This window comes from Manis javanica, chromosome 7 (genome assembly GCF_040802235.1).
Source record: "Manis javanica isolate MJ-LG chromosome 7, MJ_LKY, whole genome shotgun sequence".
Classification (NCBI taxonomy): domain Eukaryota; kingdom Metazoa; phylum Chordata; class Mammalia; order Pholidota; family Manidae; genus Manis; species Manis javanica.
In genome coordinates, this window is record NC_133162.1 from 31,099,373 (window position 1) to 31,117,202 (window position 17,830).

At 43.7% G+C, this 17,830-nt stretch overlaps 1 protein-coding gene across 1 annotated transcript in view; it reads left to right on the forward strand.

Moving 5' to 3' along the window:
• TLL2 (tolloid like 2) overlaps positions 1 to 17,830 on the forward strand; it is a 145,579-nt gene that overhangs the window by 34,218 nt on the left and 93,531 nt on the right. The window contains exon 2 of the mRNA XM_037015779.2: positions 10,900 to 11,010. Within this exon, the coding sequence (XP_036871674.2) occupies positions 10,900 to 11,010 (111 nt within the window). The remainder of the gene's footprint in view (positions 1 to 10,899; positions 11,011 to 17,830) is intronic.

Sequence of the window (17,830 nt, forward strand, 5' to 3'; positions counted from 1 at the left end):
AGATTCAACTTGTGCTATTAAATAACATAGTTAAATCTGTTTTACCACATCACATGAAATATTAATTCCAAATAATGTCAATCCTCATCTTATGAAATGTTTTCTATTTTCTACTTCTTATGAACAAAATTAATGTATTTAAAGTTATAGTGAAAAAAATAAATGTCAGGCTAAGAATATACATGAGGATGTATGGTTTCTCAAAGTCGTTTGGGAATATGCACACAAAAATTCGAAGACCATTATGTCACTTCCATGGCTTGTTTGAGTTTTTCCAGTTCCTGTGAAGCTATTCCCTTCTCCCATCCTTTTGTTTCTCTCTCTCTGCTTTCAGAATGTATGAGAAATATTCCTGGTTGCAAGTCATTGTGAATGCCATAATTGATACAGGACACTTTTTCTTTGAGGAAAAGGTGATTACTGTAATGTGGGCTGTCTTGTACTAAGTCTTAAGGAAGGTAGGTGGGGCCCAAGGTAAGCATCTGGAACCCATCTTCGGCCAAGCCAATGTTGGTACACATTTCAATGGTTGGTTCTAGATGACAGTCTGCCTTGTGCAAAGTTGGGGTTCCTTAGAAGAGCTTTACACTGGGACATGTGCTATGTTCTGGTTTTGTGATCACAACCATCCTAAGGCTGTGAAGTGGCACCCCATTGTGGTTTTGATTTGCATTTCTTTAATGAGTCCTGATCTTTAACATCTTGTCATTTGTTTGCTGTTCATTTGTATATCTTTCTTGGAGAAATATCTATGCAAATGCCCTGCCCGTTTTTGAATGGGGTTGTTTGTCTTTTTGTTGTTAAGTATTAAGAATTCTTTTTATATCTGGATACTAGGTCCTTATCAGATATGTGATTTTCTCCCATTTTGTAAGTTGTCTTTTCTGGTTTCTGATAATGTCCTTTGATGCACAAAAGTCTATAACTTCGATGATATCTAATTTACCTATTTTTTCTTTTGTTGCGCACACTTTTGGTGTTATACCTATGCCCTTGGCAGTTAAAGGTCTTGAGATTTATATCTATGATTTCTTCTAATAGTTTTATGATTTTTAGCTCTTATATTTATGTCATTGATCCATTTTGAGTTAACCTTTGCATATGGTGTGGGGTACAGATCCAACTTTATTCTTTTTTTTTTTTTTTTTTTTTTTGAGAGGGCCTCTCTCATATTTATTGATCAAATGGTTGTTAACAACAATAAAATTCAGTATAGGGGGGTCAATGCTTAATGTACAATCATTAATCCATCTCAAGCCTAATTCTCTTCGGTCTCCAATCTTCTGAAGCATAACGAACAAGTTCTTACATGGTGAACGAATTCTTACATAGTGAATAAATTCTTACATGGTGAACAGTACAAGGGCATTCATCACAGAAACTTTCGGTTTTGATCACGCATTATGAACTATAAACAATCAGGTCAAATATGAATATTCATTTGATTTTTATACTTGATTTATATGTTGACCCCACATTTCTCCCTTTATTATTATTATTATTTTTATTTTTAATAAAATGCTGAAGTGGTAGGTAGATGCAAGATAAAGGTAGAAAACATAGTTTAGTGCTGTAAGAGGGCAAATGTAGATGATCAGGTGTGTGCCTATGGACTAAGTATTAATCCAAGCTAGACAAGGGCAGCAAAACATCCACGGATGCAGAAGATTTATCTCAAAGCAGGGGGGATGAGGTTCTGAGCCTCACCTCTGTTGATCCCCAATTTCTCACCTGATGGCCCCCCTGCAACTGTGCCTGTCTTAGGTTGTTCCTCCCTTGAGGAATCTTACCCGTCTCTGGCTAACCAGTCATCTTCTGGGGCCATACAGGGAAATGTAAAGTTGGTAAGTGAGAGAGAAGCCATATTGTTTGAAAAGGTTAGCTTTTCACTTCTTTGCAGATTTATGTCCTGTGGCTTCTTTGCCCAGCACTTGTCTCGAGGTATCTTTACCACCTGGAGGAATTATGATACTCGGTAAATTCGATATGAGGCACGAATTCTATTTAAGGGTTGTAATTAGGAAGGAAGAAGAAAAGCTTTAGAGGCAGCATATGGAAGAAAACATGGGAGGATTGATTATTTCTTTGACATATCTTCTTGTAGAGTACCTTAAGTATGTATAGGTTTTAAACTACTAACTAATTTGCACACACATATTAACATAGTAGGAATACGGTGACATAAAAAAAGCAAATCTATAATTACCATCCATCTCCAGTGAAGCCAAGAAAACCATTTAGGCACCCTAGGCATTTGTGAAAATTTGTCTATGATATGATGGATATTGTCCAACTGTACTTGAACAGTCTGAGAAAAATCAGACAAATTAAAGCAGCCCATTTCTGGGATCTGTTCACATCCCATATGTTCTTTTAACCGTTGATAGTCTATAGTCATAAGATTTTGGAGTGCTACAACTTGCACCCCTCCCAACTCCTGGTTGAGTTCCAACAGTACAGATCCGGTCAAATTCGTTGTCTCACTGTATGCACATGCCAGCCTAGACATCTCCCTCCTCATTCCTATGGCAAGTCCAGGAGACGGTGGGCTGGATGCAGCCACAACCACAGCATCGTCCGGATACCTGTGGAGGCTTTTTGATGATCATCCCCCGGCACAAGTCCTCCAGAGAGTGCTGATGCCGGAAGCTCCTCCTCATATCGTATCTTAGTTCATTTTCTGGGTATTCAAGCTAGGCCTTGATCTTCTGCATAGAAACAAACAGACCCTTTGCCCACACTTTGACATGCCCTCTATACCACTGTGCAGAACTCATTGGAGGTCAGCACACAGGGGCTGCTTTTTTTTTTTTTTTTCATTAAGAGAAAGGAATATTATCAGAAAAGAGTACCTCCATAGCTGATCATCTGACACCCTTTAAGTGATCAACATTAAGGATTTTTAAAGCATGCGTTGATCTTTGATTTACCAATAGTTTTATCCTATCAGGGAGTAATCCCCCTTTTCTTTCTTTCTTTCCTTCTTTCTTTCTTTTTTTTAAAAATCTTTAATCTACACTTACATGAAGAGTACTATGTTTACTATGCTCTCCCCTATATCAGGTCCCCCCTAACAACCACATTACAGTTACTCTCCATCAGCTTAGCAAAATGTTGTAGAATCCCTACTTGTCCTCTCTGTGTTGTGCAGCCCACCCTCCCCTTTCTCCCTCCCCCCCCCCGTGCATGCTAATCTTAATACCCCCCTTCTTCTCCCCCCCCCTTATCCCTCCCTGCCCACCCATCCTCCCCAGTTCCTTTCCCTTTGGTACCTGTTAGTCCATTTTTGGGTTCTGTAATTCCACTGCTGTTTTGTTCCTTCAGTTTTTCCTTTGTTCTTATACTCCTCAGATGAGTGAAATCATTTGGTATTTCTCTTTCTCCGCTTGGCTTATTTCACTGAGCATAATACTCTCCAGCTCCATCCATGTTGCTGCAAATGGTTGGATTTTTCCACTTCTTATGGCTGAGTAGTATTCCATTGTGTATATGTACCACTCTTCTTTATCCATTCATCTACCTATGGACATTTAGGTTGCTTCCAATTCTTGGCTATTGTACATAGTGCTGCAATAAACATGGGGGTGCATCTGTCTTTCTCAAACTTGATTACTGCGTTCTTAGGGTAAATTCCTAGGAGTGGAATTCCTGGGTCAAATGGTAGGTCTGTTTTGAGCATTTTGATGAACCTCCAAACTGCTTTCCACAATGGTTGAACTAATTTACATTCCCACCAGCAGTGTAGGAGGGTTCCCCTTTCTCCACAGCCTCGCCAACATTTGTTGTTGTTTGTCTTTTGGATGGCAGCTATCCTTACTGGTGTGAGGTGATACCTCATTGTAGTTTTAATTTGCATTTCTCTGATAATTAGCGATGTGGAGCATCTTTTCATGTGTCTGTTGGCCATCTGTATTTCTTTTTTAGAGAACTGTCTGTTCAGTTCCTCTGCCCATTTTTTAATTGGGTTATTTGTTTTTTGTTTGTTGAGGCGTGTGAGCTCTTTATATATTCTGGACGTCAAGCCTTTATCGGATCTGTCATTTTCAAATATATTCTCCCACACTGTAGCGTTCCTTTTTTGTTCTATTGATGGTGTCTTTCGCTGTACAGAAGCTTTTCAGCTTAATGTAGTCCCACTTACTCATTTTTGCTGTTGTTTTCCTTGCCCGGGGAGATATGTTCAAGAAGAGGTCACTCATGTTTATGTCTAAGAGGTTTTTGCCTATGTTTTTTTCCAAGAGTTGAATGGTTTCATGACTTACATTCAGGTCTTTGATCCATTTTGAGTTTACTTTTGTATATGGGGTTAGACAACGGTCCAGTTTCATTCTCCTACACATAGCTGTCCAGTTTTGCCAACACCATCTGTTGAAGAGACTGTCATTTCCCCATTGTATGTCCATGGCTCCTTTATCAAATATTAATTGACCATATTTGTTTGGGTTAATTTCTGGAGTCTCCAATCTGTTCCACTGGTCTGTGGCTCTGTTCTTGTGCCAGTACCAAATTGTCTTGATTACTATGGCTTTGTAGTAGAGTTTGAAGTTGGGGAGTGAGATTCCCCCCCACTTTATTCTTCCTTCTCAGGATTGCTTTGGCTATTCAGGCTCTTTGGTGTTTCCATATGAATTTTTGAATTATTTGTTCCAATTCATTGAAGAATGTTGCTGGTAATTTGATAGGGATTGCATCAAATCTGTATATTGCTTTGGGCAGGATGGCCATTTTGACGATATTAATTCTTCCTAGCCATGAGCATGGGATGAGTTTCCATTTATTAGTGTCCCCTTTAATTTCTCTTAAGAGTGACTTGTAGTTTTCAGAGTATAAGTCTTTCACTTCTTTGGTTAGGTTTATTCCTAGGTATTTTATTATTTTTGATGCAATGGTGAATGGAATTGTTTTCCTGATTTCTCTTTCTATTGATTCATTGTTAGTGTATAGGAAAGCTACAGATTTCTGTGTGTTAATTTTGTATCCTGCAACTTTGCTGTATTCCAACATCAGTTCTAGTAGTTTTGGGTGGAGTCTTTAGGGTTTTTTATGTACAATATCATATCATCTGCAAATAGTGACAGTTTAACTTCTTCTTTACCAATCTGGATTCCTTGTATTTCTTTGTTTTGTCTGATTGCCGTGGCTAAGACCTCCAGTACTATGTTAAATAACAGTGGGGAGAGTGGGCATCCCTGTCTTGTTCCCGATCTCAGAGGAAATGCTTTCAGCTTCTCGCTGTTCAGTATAATGCTGGCTGTAGGTTTATCATATATGGCCTTTATTATGTTGAGGTACTTGCCCTCTATTCCCATTTTCTTGAGAGTTTTTATCATGAATGGATGTTGAATTTTGTTGAATGCTTTTTCAGCATCTATGGAGATGATCATGTGGTTTTTGTCCTTCTTTTTGTTGATGTGGTGGATGATGTTGATGGATTTTCGAATGTTGTACCATCCTTGCATCCCTGAGATGAACCCCACTTGGTCATGGTGTATGATCCTTTTGATATACTGTTGAATTCTGTTTGCTGATATTTTATTGAGTATTTTTGCATCTACATTCATTAGGGATATTGGTCTGTAATTTTCTTTTTTGGTGGGGTCTTTACCAGGTTTTGGTATTAGGGTGATGTTGGCTTCATAGAATGAGTTTGGGAGTATTCCCTCTTCTTCTATTTTTTGGAACACTTTAAGAAGAATGGGTATTATGTCTTCTCTGTGTGTCTGATAAAATTCCGAGGTAAATCCGTCTGGCCCCGGGGTTTTGTTCTTGGGTAGTTTTTTGATTACCGTTTCAATTTCTTTGCTCATAATTGGTTTGTTTAACTTTTGTGTTTCTTCCTTGGTCAATCTTGCAAGGTTGTATTTTTTCTAGGAAGTTGTCCATTTCTTCTAGGTTTTCCAGCTTGCTGGCATATAGGTTTTCATAGTAGTCTTTAATAATTCTTTGTATTTCTGTGGAGTCTGTCGTGATTTTTCCATTCTCATTTCTGATTATGTTGATTTGTGTTGATTCTCTTTTTCTCTTAATAAGTTTGGCTAGAGGCTTATCTATTTTGTTTATTTTCTCAAAGAACCAGCTCTTGGTTTCATTGATTTTTGCTATTGTTTTATTCTTCTCAATTTTGTTTATTTCTTCTCTGATCTTTATTATGTCCCTCCTTCTGCTGACTTTAGGCCTCATTTGTTCTTCTTTTTCCAGTTTCGATAATTGTGATGTTAGACTATTGATTTGGGATTGTTCTTCCTTCTTCAAGTGTGCCTGGATTGCTATATACTTTCCTCTTAAGACTGCTTTCACTGCGTCCCACAAAAGTTGGGGCTTAGTGTTGTTGTTGTCATTTGTTTCTAGATATTCCTTGATCTCTATTTTGATTTGTTCATTGATCCATTGATTATTTAGTAGCATGTTGTTAAACCTCCATGTGTTTGTGAGCCTTTTTGTTTTCTTTGTAGAATTTATTTCTACTTTTATACCTTTGTGGTCTGAAAAATTGGTTGGTAGAATTTCAATATTATGGAATTTACTGAGGCTCTTTTTGTGAGCTAGTATGTGGTCTATTCTGGAGAATGTTCCATGTGCACTTGAGAAGAATGTATATCCTGTTGCTTTTGGATGTAGAGTTCTATAGATGTCTGTTAGGTCCATCTGTTCTAGTGTGTTGTTCAGTGCCTGTGTGTCCTTACTTATTTTCTGCCCGGTGGATGTATCCTTTGGGGTGAGTGGTGTGTTGAAGTCTCCTACAATGAATGCATTGCAGTCTATTTCCCTCTTTAGTTCTGTTAGTATTTGCTTCACATATGCTGGTGCTCCTGTATTGGGTGCATATATATTTAGAATGGTTATATCCTCTTGTTGGACTGAGCCCTTTATCATTATGTAGTATCCTTCTTTATCTCTTGTTACTTTCTTTGTTTTGAAGTCTATTTTGTCTGATATTAGTACTGCAACCCCTGCTTTCTTCTCACTGTTGTTTGCCTGAAATATGTCTTTCCATCCCTTGACTTTTAGTCTATGCTTGTCTTTGGGTTTAAGGTGAGTTTCTTGTAAGCAGCATATAGATGGGTCTTGCTTTTTTATCCATTCTATTACTCTGTGTCTTTTGATTGGTGCATTAAGTCCATTTACATTTAGGGTGACTATCGAAAGATATGTACTTATTGCCATTGGAGGCTTTAAATTCGTGGTTACTAAAGGTTCAGGGTTAGCTTCTTTAGTACCTTACTGCCTAACTTAGCTTGCTTATTGAGCTGTTATATACACTGTCTGGAGATTCTTTCTTCTCTCCCTTCTTATTCCTCCTCCTCCCTTCTTCATATGTTGTGTGTTTTGTTCTGTGCTCTTTTTAGGAGTGCTTCCATCTAGAGCAGTCCCTGTAAGATGCCCTGTAGAGGTGGTTTGTGGGAAGCAAATTCTTTCAGCTTTTGCTTGTCTGGGGATTGTTTAATCCCACCATCGTATTTAAATGATAGTCGTGCTGGATACAGTATCCTTGGTTCAAGGCCCTTCTGTTTCATTGCATTAAGTATATCATGCCATTCTCTTCTGGCCTGTAGGGTTTCTGTCAAGAAGTCTGATGTTAGCCTGATGGGTTTTCCTTTACAGGTGACCTTTTTCTCTCTAGCTGCCTTTAAAACTCTTTCCTTGTCCTTGATCCTTGCCATTTTAATTACTATGTGTCTTGGTGTTGTCCTCCTTGGATCCTTTCTGTTGGGGGTTCTGTGTAATTCCATGGTCTGTTCAATTATTTCCTCCCCCAGTTTGGGGAAGTTTTCAGCAATTATTTCTTCAAAGAGACTTTCTATCCCTTTTCCTCTTTCTTCTTCTTCTGGTACCCCTATAATACGAATATTATTCCTTTTGGATTAGTCACATAGTTCTCTTAGTGTTGTTTCATTCCTGGAGATCCTTTTATCTCTCTCTATGTCAGCTTCTATATGTTCCTGTTCTCTGGCTTCTATTCCTTCAATGGCCTCTTGCATCTTATCCATTCTGCTTATAAATCCTTCCAGGGATTGTTTCACTTCTGTGATCTCCTTCCTGACATCTGTGATCTCCCTCCGGACTTCATCCCATTGCTCTTGCATTTTTCTCTGCATCTCTGTCAGCATGTTCATGATTTTTATTTTGAATTCTTTTTCAGGAGGACTGGTTAGGTCTGTCTCCTTCTCAGGTGTTGTCTCTGTGATCTTTGTCTGCCTGTAGTTTTACCTTTTCATGGTGATAGAGATAGTTTGCAGTGCTGGTACAAATGACCGCTGGAAGAGCTTCCCTTCTTGTTGGTTTTTGGCCTTCCTCTCCTGGGAGAATAGTGACCTCTAGTGGCTTATGCTTGTCAGCTGTGTGCAGACAGGGCTTCTGCTACCTGCCCGTTTGCTATGGAGTTTATCTCCGCTATTGCTGTGGGCTTAGCCTGGCTGGGGCAGCTCCTCTAAAGTGGTGGAGTCCCATTGGAGGGGGAGTGGCTGGGAGGCTATTTATCTCAGTAAGGGGCCTCTGTGCTCCCTGTTGCCCAGGGGGTTAGAGTGCCCAGAGATCCCCAGATTCCCTGCCTCTGTTCTAAGTGTCCTGTCCTGCCCCTTTAAGACTTCCAAAAAGCACTCTCCAAACCAAAACAACAACAGTAACAATGAGAGAGGGGACAGAAAAAAAAAAAAAAAGGAAAAAACATGCAATTTTTTTTTTTTCCTCAGGCGCCGGTCCCAGGCACCCGCTCACTGGTCCTACTGCCCAGCCTCCCTAGCACCGGGGTCCCTGTCCCTTCAAGGCTTCCAAAAAGCACCCGCCCACCGGTCCCACAGGGAAAAACGCGCGATATTCTTTGTCTTCAGGCGCCGGTTCCAGGCACCCGCTCACCGGTCCTGCTGCTCTGCCTCCCTAGCACTGGGGTCCCTGTCCCTTTAAGGCTTCCAAAAAGCACTCGCCAAAAAGAGAAAAAAAAAGGGGAAAAATGCGCGATTTCCTCCATCCTCAGGCGCCAGTCTCAGGCACCCACCCTCCAGTCCCGCAGGGAAAAACACAGGATATTCTTTGTCCTCAGGCGCTGGTCCCAGGCACCTGCTCACCGGTCCCGCCACCCTGCCTCCCTAGCACCGGGGTCCCTGTCCCTTTAAGGCTTACAAAAAGCACTCGAAGAAAAAAAAAAAGGGGAAAAATGCGCGATTTCCTCCGTCCTCAGGCGCCGGTCTCAGGCACCTGCCCACCCGTCCCACAGGGAAAAACGTGCGATATTCTTTGTCCTCAGGCGCCGGTCCCAGGCACCTGCTCACCGGTCCTGCTGCTCTGTCTCCCTAGCACCGGGGTCCCTGTCCCTTTAAGGCTTCCAGAAAGCACTCTCCAAAAAGAGAAAAAAAAGGGGAAAAATGTGCGATTTCCTCCGTCCTCAGGCGCCGGTCTCAGGCACCCTCCCGCAGGTCCCGTAGGGAAAAACGTGCGATAATCTTTGTCCTCAGGCGCCAGTCCCAGGCACCTGCTCATTGCTCCCGCCGCCCTGCCTCCCTAGCAACGGGGTCCCTGTCCCTTTAAGGCTTCCAAAAAGCAGTTGCCAAAGAAAAAACCAGTCCGGTTTCTTTCCTCCCGCCGGGAGCCGGGGGGAGCGGCGCTCGGGTCCCGCAGTGCCGGGGCTTGTATCTTACCCCTTTCGCAAGGCGCTGGGTTCTTGCAGATGTGGATGTGGTCTGAATGTTGTCCTGTCTCCTCTGGTCTCTATTTTAGGAAGAGTTTTCTTTGTTATATTTTCATAGCTCTATGTGTTTTTGGGAGGAGATTTCCACTGCTCTACTCATGCCGCCATCCTGGCTCCACCCCCCAACTTTATTCTTTTGCATATTCATTTCTTTTTAAAGCCTCTGATGACTTATGGCTGTACATAGAAGGAGAATGGAGAGCTGGGAAACTCCCATTTAGAAATATAAAATTAAGTGTCAGTGAAGAACATGAGTCTCAATTGATATATTTTATAATATGGATGGCTTTGACTCGATTACTTGGGTCTCAAATTTTTTAAAATGATATTTAAACACTGCAGAGAAAGTACTTGTGATGTGTCAAGTACAGGGCTTAGTTCTTTATTTCTCCACAAATTGCAGGGATTTTTTTCCCCCTCAAAGAGTATATAGTCTATTGAGGAAATAGACATTTTAAGGCCATAATGGGGGGTGGGTGTATGTATACACATACGTACATATGATCTCATTTAATTAAAAATTTTACATTTTTAATTAAATGTCACTTTTCTCAACCAGTCTACAGAATGGGCAGTATTAAGTCTGTTTGCTGATGAATCATTTGCAGCTCAGAGAGGTTGAGTAACTAGTCCAAGGTTCCAGAGCTACTAAGTTTCAGAGCCAGAATATGAACCCAGCTCATTTTTCAATCACTATACTGATTATACTGTATGTATCTATACTGATTATATTATATGTATCAATCAGTATAGTATAGATCATGGTGCAGTAATAAACAATCCCCAAGTCCTGGTGGTTTAAAACCACAGAAGTTTGTGTCTCATGTTACATGTTCTTCCCAGGTCAGCTCCTCCACACTGCCTGCACTGTGTCCCAGCCTGATGGAGCAGCCTATTTCTGGTATATTGTTTGTTTGTCTTATAGCTTTGGGAAAAGGGCACATAGCAGGGTAACCTTTCAAAATTCCCTACAGACCTAAGCCTTTGATCTTCATGGTGCTTGGCCACAGGTCTGTGGCTCTGATGCACAGCATTATTATCTATTTTTCCTCTTTCTTTATCAGCCCCATGTCCTAAGTTTGTGGAGAAATTTGGCTGGATGGACTCTCTTTTCCAGCGTTTGCTGCCCAACATCCAGTGCCCACTGGGACATTAGTAAATCCATTTTTTTCTTGACTTCCAGCTTAAGTTGACCCTTTTATGTTTTTTCTTCCCAGCTGTCTTTTGGGGAGACATTGCCTTAGATGAGGAGGACCTGAAGTTATTTCACATCTACAAGGCCAGAGACTGGATCAAGCAGTCAGGGGAAAAGAAGAGACATGGCACAGGTAAGTACTGTGTCCCCCACCAACTACCCCTGCCCCAGAGGAAGGGCACAGGGACTCCAGCAGGAGTAGCTGTGGTTCACGAGTCACGGTATTCTACCTGTTAGTCCTGTGCCCACCTGTCTGTGGAAATCCAGAGGGGTCCCCCTTCCTTCTGCAGGGCAGTGTGTGGCGCAGCTTGCTGATCCTCCTAAGAAAATCTCCGTTTGCCTCTTTATGCGAGGGTTCAGGCCTAAGCTCAGAGGGTTCAGACTAGAGCTCAGCTTCAGTTCTTAGGACTCTGGCCTCAGGGTCCAGCACTGCTGACCGGAGAAAACTCCTAGAGGGGCTCCATTTAGGGCGTGTGTGATGGTGATACAAACAGTGATTGGCTCTGGGGTGGGGAAGGGGATGGGGGTGGGAGATGGAGTTGATTGCCCTGGGTATTGTATATTTGTTTGGTGGACAACCCAGGCAAAACCTCCCTGGGGCCAGGAAATGTGGGTGGGGCTTCAGACTTGGACTACCCTGCTCCCACTCTCCCTCAGTACCTCTGTCTTGGAGTGAGCAGGAACGGGACTGGTCTCTTGACTTGTCTCCTCCCTGCCCACTGTGTCGGACACCTCAGCTCTGTGGCCTCTCCATTCTGGGAAGTGGCCCAGGGGGCTGGGCTGTGGGACTGATAACTTGTTATTTGGTGACCAAGGCTCACTTGTGCCTGATGCTACACTGTCTCTGCTACCCATGACCCTTTCTCCCACCTTGTTTTCCTCTCTCAAAGCTTTTAAAAAATTGTTGTGGTAAGAACACCATGTGAGCTTTACCCTTTTAATGAATTTTAGTTATACAAATGGTATTATAAACTACAGACACAATGTGGTATAGCCAGCAGATCTCCAGAACTTATTCCTCCTGTGTAACTGAAGCTTTCCACCTTTTCTTTGAGCACATATTGTGGGCCAAATGCAGTGCTGGAGGGAGGAAGAGGAATAAGATGTGACCTCTACCTTCAAGGAGACCTTTTATGTCAGGTGGACAGGGTTTAGACCTAGACCAGCTCTCTAACCTCTGCAAGGTTCAGTTTTCCTATCTGTAAAATTGGATGAGCCAACACTCACTCCATAGAGGGCTGGGAGGACCAACTCCAAGGGTGAGGGGCTGGCCTGGTGCCTGGCATATAACAAGCTGTCAGGTATTGGCAGATATTATCACTAAGGTGCTCTGGGTCTAGTGGGATGAGACTGTGTGGGTAAAATTGTAACATTTCTAGATTATCTTGCCTGGCTTTGGTTAATTTGCATATCAATAGGCATTCCTCAGGGGTGGAGCCAAGTTCATCTCCATATCAGTGGGTAATTACCTGGGCAAGGAAGGGCTTATCTGAACCTGAGAGGTGAGGGGGAGTGCTGGTTTTGCTTCTGCTGGAGCAGGAAAGAGATGGCCCCAGACTGCAGTTTGTAAGCAATAAACGGATTTTAAACTTTATTTCTCCCTTTGACTGATTTTGGTTTTAGAAGTATTTTGCCCTGGGATTTCCTGTCTGCAGACTTACAGACAGATGTAAGCACACAGATTATAATTCCTTATGGCAAGTGCTGTAGCAAACCAGGGGTAGTGGGAAAAGAGAAGAGTGAGCCAAGAAAGGCATCATGGAAATGGACACTCTTGCAATATGTCTTGAAGGATGAGAAGGAGTTCTTGAGGTAAAGAATCGAGAAAAGGCATTTCAGGCAGAGGGAAGCCATGTGCAAAGGCCAGGAGTATGAGAGGCGCTGTCTTAATGTAGGGAACAGGGCTAAGCTGTGAGTCACTACACGGTGGCTCTCTGTGTTAGGGGGCAGCATTGTGTATTTTCCTTGGTCCTTGTCCCCGCCACAACAAAGAATTGAAGGGCAGAGACACAGTAATGCAACAGAGTAAAAGTTTTATTTAAAGTTACCCAAAGAGAGAAAAAGTATAGGTGACCTCAGGGGGGAGAGGCGCCTTGAAAGGTTTAAGTTTTATTTAAAGAGAGAAAAAGTTTAAGGCAAAAGGTTACACACTCAGAAAGTGTGGGTGACTCCAGAGAGAGGTGCACACTGAAAGGTTGGGGGTTCCCCCTTTTAAGGGTTTTTCAGGAATGTGACAAAGGGCTAGGGGTGTGGACTTGTTAAGTGGTCTCAAGATGTTTATCTTTGATGAGACACTTAAGTTTCTATCATTCCTCCAGGTAATTCTGCAAAATTAGCTTAACAGAAGAAGTTTACTGCTCTGATTCCCTCCCAGGATAGCAGCTTCCTGGTCTGGGAGCCTATCAATCAGGACTGCCTGATCTGCCTCCACCGGGGGCTGAGTTATTGTCCATTTGCTAAGGAATATGTTAAGAATCTTACTTCTTAACTTCTTGGGTTTTAAAATGCAATTTTAGCTTTAAGGTGGAATCCTCTTGTCTTTATTATGCTGTTTATAGCTGGGCCTTTTAGCAGGCTAAAGTAAATCTTGCAGTGGCATGATCTAATTGACACAATGAAGATGGGCTGTGCTCAGATACTTCTGTTTATCTGGGGATATTCAAATATTCCAGGCCAAGTTACTCCTGGCCTTTTGAGCTTTAACTGATTAATTCATTAACTCTGGGTCTTTTCTGAGTTTCTAGTTTTAACTGGTTAACATTTTGAGTGTCTTATAGTGGGCTTTACTGGCCTTACTCTCTTTCCTCCCCGCTTACAGCTATCTTCCTGCCTAACATTTGGGGTAGGCTGTGGTAGGGAGGTGAACCTGGAGAGGCCCACTGAGGCAGGTGGTGAAGGTGCCTGTCAGAGGGGTGGATGAGAATGTGCCCTGAGTGTGGGGACAGCTCCCATGAAGCTCGGTGGCTGTTGAGCTGATAAGCCAGGCCTTTCTTCTGTGGACTGCGGAGTCCTGCAGCAGTGTCTGAATGGGAGTGTGACCTGCTCAGCTTTGCCTTGGGAGGTGGAGTCCTCTTGCCCACTGTTCTCTGCAGCTCAGCAGCTGCCCTGAGGATGCTGTGCTCCTGGCCGGATACTCGGGCAGCCTCACCATGCCGCTTGCTGGTGGTGAGGGTCCGGGAGAGGCTGTCAGGCAACCCCTTCTCCTGCTGCTCATGGCATCCAAGAGCATCCCCAAAGGCCCAAGATTTCACTGGAGCTGATTTACCAATTCTTCATTTCCACATTTCTGGCACAATAAGCCCTGGGATCTGCTATCCTCCTGCAGGGGAAGGAGGAGGATATACTATACTTGTGTTTCTGGGTGTGGTTTGCATTCATTCATTCACTGAAACCTCTCTTAAGCATCCGTTCTGTGCCTGGCTCTGGGTTAAATCTTGAGAAGGTACAAACTGAGGTTTTTCTTCTTAAAGACTCATGGGCTAGTAGATGAAATTGGTGCAGAAAGCAAAAAGGAGCATTGAAGAATTAGTGGTGGCGTTCCAGGAAGCACAGGGGCAGTGGAAACCCTGAAGGCTGGGGCCATTTCTGGGAGGAGAGCAGTCAAGAGACCTCCCAGAAGAGGGGTCCTGGCCAGCTGGAGCAATTTGCCAGGCCAGGGAGTGCGAGTGCGAGGGTAGAGAAAACATTCCAGATGGAGAGAGGGGGTCTTCTTGGGTGGGAAATGGGAGAGCTCTCGCCACTGAAGAGGTGTAGGGTCCCTTCTTGTCCAGGGCCGGTGCCCTCTTTGTGTGGAGGAGGTGGGATGATGCCCAGAGTCAAGGCAGCTCCCCGGCTCCTGCGGAACATGAGCAGCTACAGGGACAGGGCCAAGCCCTGGGCTCCACGCTCGCCCCTGGGATTGGGGCTGAGGAGAGAACAAGGGGGCACCTTGTCCTGTCAGGGGGCCAGAAGGACCCCATTGCCTGTGTCTGGCAGCACGGAGGAACAATCCAGAACTTTAGAGTTTCTTTTTGGTGTCTGGTTCTATAACTATCATTTCTTAGGATTTTTGAGTCCCATTACATATGGTTCAGAGAGTCTATTCGAATTTTCAGTGGTATTTTAGAAACCAAATTATTTTTCAGACCAATTTACAGAACCTTAGTTAAGCTCTAACAAAAGGAAGCATCTCTTCATAAGTCTACCACTCCACTTAATTGTACTCTTTCCCCCACTTCTTACCTAGAGGCCTAGAGAAGTTGAACTGATTGTAGTCTCTGTGAAATTAAATTTTTTTAACTTTATTTTTCTTTTGCAATATTGCTTAAAAATAGTGAACTTCACATATCCCAAATATACAGCATGATGAACTTTTACATAGTCCACATAACGACCACCCAGACCAAGGTAAGGACTATTTCCAGAACCCAGAGACTCCTCTGTCCCTCCCAGTCAATACCCATCCCACAGTAGCCACTAGTTTTCTGTGTGTCTTATGGTGGACACAGCACTTATTTCCACTGGGCAACCAGGAGTGGAACTGCTGGGTCACAGGGGATACATGAGTTTAGCTTTAGTAGATATTGTCAAATGGTTTTCCAAAGTGGTCGTACCAGTTTGCATGCTGGTAGATACAAATTTATTTGGAAGACAGAAGTGATGACTATGCAGGATCCAGTGAGACCTTTTGGGTGGTGGTCTCTCTGGCTTGGGGACCCCCCTTCACCTCCTCTGGGCCAGCACAGCAGTCTCATGATGCCCATCTACCAACATGAATGCTCAGGGTCACCCCTGCCAGTGATGCTGGTGCTGTCCTTGGGGGCCCTACCATGGAACAGGATGGGAGCCCAGGCTGGGCAAATGTGACTGAGAGACCCCAGAGAGAGGCTGGGAGCCGCCCGCCACATGTCAGCCGTATGTGCAGCCTCTGGACAGTTGCACGCTCAGAAGGTTGCCTGAGGTGCTGCAGTGAAGGAAGCCCAGGAGCCCTGCTCTCACCTCCCCGGTGGTGCTCCTCCAAGGCCACACGTTACCCCTGTGGTCTAAGAACTTGAGGGCCTGTTTTCTCTTTCCCTCTCCTCTGTAAGCTGAGAGAAGGCGGAGTCTACATCATATTCAGGTTTGGACCCTTCAGAAGTGGCCCAGCACCTTGTACCTAGAAGGTCCTGGCTGAAATCAGTGGAGAGGAGAGAAAGAAGAGGTAGATGGAGACTGGCAGACCCCAGAGCCATCTCTCCAGGCTTCATAGATCAAGTGAGGCCGTGAGGCCTTTACTCACAGAAGGGTAGTTAAAGTGCTGGTCATGGTACTGGGCTTTGGGGTCAGACTGCTTGGGCTTGAATCTTTGAGCTGGTTCTCAATTTCTTCATCTGTCAAATGGGAATAATAATGTGCTGAGAACAAAAAAAAGTATGTATCAAAATGCTCAGCACAGTGCCTGGCACATTATTAATGCTCAACAAATGTCAATTGTGCCTCCTCCTCTTCATTATTATTAGTAGCAGTATTTGCAGAAAGGACACTGACTGGGGAAGGTTTAAGCTGAGGTAGGGAGTTGGGGGAGTTTGCTGTATGCTGGAGGGAATACTGGGGGCTTGGGCCTCAGACCTTTGAAACATGCACCTATCTGGTGTTTCCTCCTTCCCAAGCTTGTTATATATATTTTTTCTGCTGTGTTTTTATAGAAAGGTTATTTTTACCCTGATCACTTTCCTCTGAGAGCCAATAGTAGTTTGCATCTATCTAGAATAGTTATTTTCAGAATGGGAATATTTTTAATTGTTTTTTCTGATTAATACTGCCAGTTGTTAAAAAAAAAACAAAAAAAGTCCAGTAGCTCAAAACTGTAGCAAAGAGAGAGTGAAAATCCCCCGTTAGCCCAGCCCCAGGTGTCCCCATCATTATCTTTTTGCCAGATTCCTTCCAGCCCCATTGTGCTCAGGCCATGTGCATACAGATATTTTTTAAATAAAAAAGGAATTTTCCTCAACACCTTCTTGTGTAACCTGCATATTTCCCTCAACTTCATGGACATGTCTTCATGCAGTACATTACTCTGCCACAACTCACTGAACAAATCCCGTACAGATGCATGAAGGTTGTTTCCCTCTTTTTTCTTTAAATTTTTTCTGTTATAACAATGCTGCTGTGAACGACTTTGCACATAGATCCTTAAACTTTTGTTGGGATTTTAAAAAATCAATTAATTAAAAAGGAGCCATGTCTTTCCTCCCTCTTCCTACTTCCAAATGTGTTAAAGGTTGTATTTCTTAAGATGTTAGGTTATTTCATTTCCAGGCTTTTGTGAGCGCCCCTTTGGGAGTTGGGGGACGGGGATGGAGGCTGAAGGCTGAAGGGGAGAAGGCCGAGTGCCTGGAGGGGGCAGGATGGGGAGGCCACGAAGCCTGCAGGGCAGCCCCAGAGGCTTCCTGGCCCCCGTTTACCTTGTGAACTTGGAGCTGCTTTCCTGGCTGCGAGTGAAATGATGTCATTGCCCTAGAAGTGACCTAGTTGGCCTCATTTCCTAGATGTGCCCAGTGTCCTGAATTCAGTCAGTGGCAGAACCAGCAGTAGAACCCAGGCTTCCCAGCTCCAAGGCCACACATTCTCCATGGTACCAACCAGTATCCGCCACACTGGTGCGTGTAATCATTCCTTTGCTGCCACTTGGAAACTCGGCTGGAGCCTTTCTGGGCCAGGGATCAAAGACCTTGTGCCCAGGGCTGGTGTAAGAGCCCACTTAGGGTACTGCACTGGCCACACACACAAAAAGCTGCCAAGGGTTCCGGGACCCCCGTCAGGGAGTACCCTTGCTTGGCCTTGAGGCCTCAGACCTGTGGTGATTAGTTCCAGTCCCTTTGCCTCTGGTCTCTCCTTGCCCACCCTGCTGCCAGGTGATTTTCCTTCCCTGCTCTGGCAGCCACGGAAGCGGGTGGGAGAGCGTCCTCCCAGATTCATGTCTGCACAGAACCTCA